General features: G+C 48.7%; 1 protein-coding gene across 1 annotated transcript; it reads left to right on the forward strand.

The window, feature by feature from the left end:
- On the forward strand, positions 2065-2625 carry LOC109720331. Its single transcript, XM_020247378.1, has one exon. The coding sequence runs from the start codon at positions 2065-2067 to the stop codon at positions 2623-2625; it is 561 nt and encodes a 186-aa protein (XP_020102967.1).

Below are 8368 nucleotides of genomic sequence, written 5' to 3' on the forward strand. Positions count from 1 at the left end.
TGAGGGCACAGTTGTAGGATCTTTTGGATAAAGGTTTCATCAGACCGAGCGTATCACCTTGGGGAGCGCCGGTTTTGTTCGTTAAGAAAAATGATGGATCTCTTCGGTTATGTGTAGACTACCAAGAGATTAATAAAGTCATAATTAAGAATAAGTATCTATTGCCAAGGATTGATGACTTGTTCGACCAACTACAAGGATCAAAGGTGTATTCCATCGATTTGCAGTCAGGTTATCATCAGCTCAATGAACAAACCTGAGGACGTGTCAAAGATTGCTTTTCAAACATGGTATGGAGATTACGAGTTCACTGTTATGCCATTCGGGCTCACTAATGCCCCGACAACCTTTATGGATCTAATGAACCGTATCTTTAAGCCTTAGACAGGTTTGTTGTGGTGTTCATCGACGACATTTTGGTCTATTCTCGAAGCTACGAGGAGCATGAAGATCATTTGAGATTGGTGCTATAAGTGCTCCGAGAGAAGAAGCTCTTCTCTAAGTTGAAGAAGTGTCAGTTTTGGCTCTGTAAAGTCACATTCTTAGGACGTGATTTCGGGAGCAAGTATAGCCGTGGATCCTAAGAAGATTGAAGCAATCAAGGAATGGCCTAGACCGACTAATGTTACCGAGATTCAGAGTTTTCTCGATCTAGCTGGATATTATCGGAGATTTGTTGAGTCAAGAGATTTCGCTAAGCTGTCTACTCCCCTTACGCGGCTCACGCATAAAGGCACCAAGTTTGTGTGGAATGACTTGTGCGAAAGAAGCTTCCAAGAGTTGAAGGAATGGTTGACAACTGCCCCGATCTTGGCCTTGCCGGTTGCTGGAGTAGGGTATGTGATCTATAGTGATGCTTCACTTAAGGATTGGGATGTGTTTTGATACAGGATGGAAAGGTGAGTGCTTATGCTTCCCACCAATTGAAGGATTATGATAAAAACTATCCTACACATGATTTGGAATTGGCGGCCGTAATTTTTGCATTAAAGCTATGGTATCATTACCTTTATGGTGAGCGATGTGAAGTGTATACTGATCATAAGAGTTTGAAATACCTTTTCATGCAGAAGGAACTGAATTTGAGGCAGCGCAGATAGTTGGAGCTACTCAAGGATTATGATCTGACTATCCTCTACCATCCAGGAAAAGCTAACGTGGTGGCGGACGCTTTAAGTCATAAATCGATGGAAAACTTGGCAATGCTTGTAGCTTTGCAGCCACCGTTAATAGAAGAGATGAAACGATTAGAATTGGAAGTAGCGGCTTCCGACACGCCTTTGCGGTTAATGTCCTTGGTTGTACAACCTATCTTGATGGAGAGGATAAAGTAAAAGCAAGTTCTTGATGTAGAATTGCAAAAGATTCGATCTAGAATCGTTGATGGACACGCCGGCGACTTTCATGTGGATGATCAAGGTTTGCTGCGATTCCGCACTCGAATTTTGTGTATCGGCGGAGTCAGGGATTAAAGAAAAAATCTTGTTGGAAGCTCACTGAGCACCTTATGCAGTGCATCCGGGCGGTACAAAGATGTATAAGTATTTGAAGTTGCATTATTGATGGCCCGGAATGAAGAAGGATGTTGGAGAGTTTGTAGCTCGATATTTAACTTGTCAACAGGTAAAAGCTGAGCATCGACTACCCGCGGGGAAGCTTCAGAGTTTATCTATACCCGTATGAAAATGGGAAAAGATCACTATAGATTTTGTTGTGGCTTTGCCTCGCTCATGACGCCATTTGGGTGATTGTGGATAGGTTAATGAAATCTGCCCATTTCATTTCTATTCACACTTTTGGACGGGAGAGTGACTCGTACCAGTGTACCTTGATGAAATTGTGCGACTTCATGGAGTGCCTATATCTATAGTATCGAGTCGAGATCTCCGGTTTGTATCCCATTTTTGGAGGAGTCTTCATGAGGCACTAGGCACTCGACTGGATTTCGGTATGGCTTTCCACCCTTAGAGTGATGGGCAATCTAAACATACTATCCAGATCCTTGAGGATATGTTTCGGGCTTGTGTTATGGACTTCCAAGGCGGATGGCCTCAACATCTACCTATGACGGAGTTTACTTATAACAACAGTTATCAAGCAAGCATTAAGATGGCACTGTTTGAAGCCCTGTATGGAAGAAAGTGTAGATCACCTTTTCACTGGAGTGAAGTAGGTGAGAAGCTGATTTTGGGTCCAGAAGTAGTCCAGGAAGCTGAAAGTAAGGTTCGCCTTGCTCGAGAGCGGTTGATTGCAGCTCAAAGTAGACAGAAGAGCTATGCGGATAAGCGTCAGCCACAATTGGAATTCCAAGTAGGAGATCACGTCTTTTTGAAGGTCTCACCACCGAAAGGAATTAAGAGATTCGACATTCGAGGAAAGTTCAGTCCTTGGTTTATTGGACCTTATGAGATTTTGGAGCGTGTAGGCTCGGTAGCTTATTGGCTTGCTTTACCGCTGAATCTTTCGGGAGTACACAATGTATTTCATGTTTTCGCGCTCCGGAAGTATGTTTTCGATCCAGCTCATGTTTTGGGTTCTACGTTGTTGAAGCTATGGGAAGACTTGAGCTTTGAGGAGCAACTCGTGAGGATTTTGGCTCCAGAGGTGAAGGCTTCAGAATCGTGAAATTCCTTATGTGAAGGTACTTTGGAGCAACCACGACGAGCACGAAGTTACCTGGGAGATAGAAAGTGCACTTCAGGAGTGTTATCCCCATCTGTGAGGACTGAAATTTTGACTGTATAACTAAACTCTGTGTTGATGATGTTTTTATGTGTAATTTAATTACATAAGCACTCTTCAAGTTTCAGGAGAAAACGAGTTAGGATGGAGAAGTTACGCGACCTGTACTAATCACTTAAAGTGAATAGTAACTCCAGTTTTTCGGAGAGTCCAATCAGTGGAGATGGCTTCTGGTGCGTATTGGACTCCGTTCATAGTGATCCAATAGCTTATTTTCAATGGTGCAACTATCTTGGACCCAATGGCACTGACGGATTTAGGTTTTGGTGCATGATTTTCGAGAAAAAAAAGGTTTTATTGGATTATATATATATATGTGTGTGTGGTTTTTGGAAACAGGAGAGTGGATGGGTTTCGTCGCAAATCAGCGACCATATCGAGTGAAACAAAATCGTGAGTTCGATGCCCCAGTCACGCTGAACACGTTGGCGCAGTTAGTTCGCAAATCCGACAGACGGATCTCTCGGAAGTTCAAATTGTTCGCAAAGGGGTCGATTTTTGGCAAAACGGAAATTCCGCAAAACACGCTATATTTTATGTGTCGTTTTACGTGAAACCGAATGACGAGGTGCATACGCGCAAAATACACGCTTGGTGAAGGACTCGGCTGAAAATATCAAACTTTGGAGGGCTTTCATGCAAAGTTACATGTTGGGTACATGTAGGCATTAGGGTTTCCATGCATGAAACCCTAATCCTAGCCATGTCTCCTCCCTTAGCTGAGCCTAGCCGCCTTCCTCATTATCCCCTTGCCCTCGCTGCACGCACCCCGGCCACCTGCGCATGCCGTCGGCCACCGGAGTGGCCGCTCCTCCCTCTCTTCCATTATCTTCTCCACCATCTCTGCCCCGTGGGACCATACAAGTTGACCCTCACCCTCGGGCACCCTCGCTGGCAGCGGGCCCGACCTCCGGCGACTCCCCTCATCGGTCGCCGCCGTCCTCGCGCGCTGCGCCGCTGCCCCAGGCAACCTGCAGCTACCCTAGAGTGCTCGGGTCGAGATCGGGCCTAACCCTTTCCCTATGCGTTGCCGCCAACCGAGATCACCGCCGGCGCCTTCCTCCGACCCCGGTGACCCCTCTAGTGAAGTCTCGATGCCGGCCGTGCCTTGCGAAGCCGCCGAGGCCAGGAGGATGCTCCCAGACCTTGTGCAGCCGTGGGGGTCCACCCGGCCGCCGCCGCCCCACAAAACCTCCTCTGGCCTTGGCCGGCGATCCCAGAGGGACCACCGGCGTCGTTCCCGGCGATCCCCGAGCCACCGGAGAGTTACCATGCTCAGTCATAGCCGCGGCATTGGTTTGAGTCCCATCATCGCAGCCGCGCTACCGCCACCGCACCCCGCCGGCCTAGGGTCCCAGCCGGTTACTCTGAGGGTAGGGACCCATCTCTGGCTGGGGCTCACTCCGCCGCACCGCCTTTGCCAAGAACTCGATGCCCTAGCTCTTCTACTGCTGCTAGAGCAGTTTTTTTGAACCGATCTTGGCCTAGCTCCCTTTTCCAGCCGCCTGAGACTTTCGCGATCATCCGGAAGGTGAGCACTGCACTCCGGGCACCTTGTGGATACCCATGCTCACCTTTTCTGCAATCAGAGAAGTTCCGGTATGCGTGCGAGGATTGGACGTTCCTGGGACTCCTTTGTCGGAGGATTTTCTTACTGTTTTGAAGCCGTCCAGCCATCAACTTCGCTCCGGACAGTGAGCACAGGCTTCGTCACACTGAAGCAAGTCAAATTGACTGGTCAGATGAATCTGTTGGGCTGCGTATCGAGGTAACGACCCTAATCTCCTCAATATGCATATATATATATTGGAATTGTATGGTTTATTAGAGGTGTTTATGCAATTGTCTCACTATGGACTACTGTGGGCTGTTAGTATATGTTGTGGGTGACCTCTCGACTGATCGTCTAAGGTCTGGAACCTTCTGCTAGGATCGAATCTCTATTTTAGTGTGTTTTTCGGCGAAATTCGCCGGCGGAACGCGGTTTTGGTTCGGATTTCATCAGACGGTGTTTGTTTGCCCTGCGGTTTGTCGCTGAGCCTTGTCGGCTGGTCATCATCGTCATATTGTGAGTTCGGAGATGATGGGTGAGCGATAGTGGGTTCCAGTGTCAAAATTGACACTTTCGGGAACCCGAATCGGAACGGTTATGTCACGCCCCGGGGTCCCTTTTTGGCTTAAAAGTCATGGCGGAAGTGCCCAAATTTTTTTTTAAAAATCTGACACCAGGGTATGCCAGATCCGCCACAAATACAGGGAGTCCACTGTTCACACGGACAGAGTCTCCCTTATATTTGCACGGCGTCGCACAAGTACAACAATCACAACATAGGATAGAATCACCACATATGCACATACACATATCCACACACCATTCACATCCAGAGTTATTCATAAATCCACAACTATTAGTTTAAAATGTTTCCTACCCGGAAACTCGTTTTAAAATACTAAGTCATGAAACCAAGAAAACCTTTTAAAAACCGTTTTCCACACGGAAACCTTTTTCTTTTAAAACTCGCTACCACGAGGGGTAGAAAACCATTTTCATTTCACAAGAATCCACAAACTCTTTATTATATTCACGAAAACTCAAATATTCAATTCACAAATATTGAACCATAAGTGCAGTCTAAGTTGTTTATTCAAAGAAGTTGAGTTTAGAGTTAAACCAAAAGGTGAGACGATGGCTCTATCGATCGCTAAGTACGCTCCTCACGAACCGTCCCACTAGGACCCGCGACATCATCTGTAATGGGGGTGGGGGGTGAGAACATGTAAACATGTCTCCCCTCTCAGTGGGTACCGCAAGCCGACGAGGGCGAGAGGCACTCACTAGTCAAGGAGAATAAACAAGAGTATGGGTAAGAGAAATACAGTAGCAACAATAATAAATAAACGATATATATATATATATATATATATATATATATATATATATATATATATATATATATATATATATATGAATAAACAACTACCGATACTGTATGCATCTATCAACCGGATGACAAGTCCAAAATACCCAATTTGAAACTGCCATATTGGTCCCCACCGCAGACCTCAAGCTGTGCCGCTGTCACTCTACCTACATATAACCCAAAATAGCCTATGGGCTTACGGGTTGGCGCCTCCAATCACTTTTCCGGAAAAGAACACCCTCTTGCGGTGTATCAGACCGCTGGTGTTCGTGAAATGCGTACGAGTATCGGACGATCAATGCTGATATGCTCAATAGTCAACCGTCAGCAACTAACCGACAATCCTACCCCTCAGGGTATATCGACCCTATAGGTCGTCAAATAGTCCAACCGACTAAATAGGTCATGATAAAGCCGACCGAATGGGTCATAGATACGAGATACACGAACCGACTGGACCAGGTCGTAGTATGAGATGCGAGAACCGACTAACCAAGTCACAGATATCACATGTAGATAAATCTACTCTACTCCTGCTCATGATACTAGACATGAAAAACAACTGAGTAGAGTATAACGGGAACAATATGGGTGCAAGGCTCAACACTATATATATATATATATATATATATATATATATATATAGTCGAGAGAACAAGGGTAAGAAGATGTCACCGAACGTGCACCACTGTACTGACTTCGGATCGAAATACCCACCTGTACGTATACGGTACCGATCTTCCAACTGCGGATGAAGTAACAACCGGACCTACAAAAGGTCCACTGGGCTAGAATCCAACCCACGAACGCAAAACACTAACTCACAATCCCCACCAATAAACCTACGGGAATCGGTTTCCCCAAAACCAATTGCCGAACTAGCCGGAAGTCCCAAAAATAGCACCGGGACTCCGCCGGTACCCACGAATTGTCCCGAAACTCACCAACTCGTGCTACGAGTCACCCGCTGTAACTAAACACCATTACTCTTGGGACTTGGCAGCAAACGCACCGCCTTACATCGAAACAATTATCGTCGGATAATCGTTCCGATCCGGGTTTCCGGAAGTGTCAAATTCGACACTGGAACCCACCGTCGCTCATCCATCGTTTCCAAACCCTCGAAAACGATGCGGGTGACCAGCCAACAAGGCTCAGCGACAAAACAATTTATCACGAGGCACCGTCGGAAGAATTCCGAACCAAAATCGCGTTCCGTCAGTGGATTTCGATGAAAAACACATCGGAAATGCACTTCTAATTTTCGAAAAGGCCTGGGGTCTTGGACAACCAGTTCAGAGGTTACCCACTACCCGCACACGCTACCAACAGTAACCACAATTTAAACAATTGCATAAAAACCCTCCCGATTGCATAAAATCACATTATTTTATGTGATTTTCACGGTTTTACGGCCCGACAGCGCAAACCGAGGATTTTCTGACCTGGTCGAGACACCCGCTGTCAGGTCTCGATGTGCCGGAGGCCGTGCTCACACTTCGGAGCATGGCCGGCCACTGTGGCGAGCGCGCGAGCAACGCGAACTTCAGCGAAACAGCATGCATAACACTTGAAACGCGTCTATCACGCAAACCTGGGTATCGTTGACCCCAACGGAGGTGAGAATGGTATTCAGCACGAAGCAGGGATTATCGTGCTCACCTCCGGGAGCGTCGTGGTGCCCTTGGATCGCCGGAAAGGCAACCGGAACCCCAAAATAGTGCTCAGGAAAAACTAAAAGGCTTACTGGACCAGAGCGAGCACTGGCTGGCCGTCGGCGGCCGGGCGGCGGGCGCGCTTGCCGGGGAAGGCTGCGGCCGGTCGGAGAGGGTCGCGCAGGTGCTGGCCGGCGACGGGAGCCGGCCGGTGGCGCGGCGGCAAAGCACGAGCCCGCACAGCTCGGCTCGCCTTAGGGAGGCAGCGACAGCCAAGCGGTGGTCGGAGAAGCACCGGAGCGGCGGCGGCACGTCACCGAAGGCCGAGGGAGGGCGGTGCACCCGGCGGTAGGCGATGGCAACGCAGAGAGGCCAAGTGGGCCTCGGCTCAGCCCGCACTGGAACTGGGTGGCTGTAGGGAGCACGAGCGGCGGTTAGCGGCGCTTTGGGACAACGGGACGGCGAGCGTCGATGCGCGGGATGTCGCCGGCGGTCCAGGAGGGCAGAGCAGCCCACCACGAAGCGGCAGCAACTAGCAGCCGCGAGCTGACCCGAGCTCGGCCCGAGTTGCTGCAGGTGGCCGCGGGCGGCCCAGGCAGCGCCGGTGGTGCGTGCGGGCAGCAGGGACGGCGTCGGGGAGAGGATCTCGGCCGAGGGAAAGAAGGTTGAAGTGAGAGAGTGGTTCTTAGCGGTTGTTTGCTGAAGTGGTGGATGCAAGGTGGAGGGAGAAGGCAATGTGGGCCTTCTCCGGCGGTCGAAGCTGGTTGACGATGGCCGGGGTAGGTGCGGTAGGGTGTTGAGAGATGGTGGAGTCGGCTGGGGGCGCAGCTGAGGTAGGTGGATCAGCTAGGGTTAGGGTTTCCTGTTAGGAACCCTAAAACTACTATTTATATAGGGTGTATAATTGCAAAAAGGTCCCCCGGGGCTGACTATTTTCATTCCAGTCCTTCACCAAGCATGTATTTCATGCGTACGCACCACGACATTCAAAATCATGCAAAACGGTACATAAAATATTATGACTTTTGCGAAGTTTCTGATTTGCCACTT

The sequence above is a fragment of the Ananas comosus genome, linkage group 14 (genome assembly GCF_001540865.1).
Source record: "Ananas comosus cultivar F153 linkage group 14, ASM154086v1, whole genome shotgun sequence".
Classification (NCBI taxonomy): Eukaryota; Viridiplantae; Streptophyta; class Magnoliopsida; order Poales; family Bromeliaceae; genus Ananas; species Ananas comosus.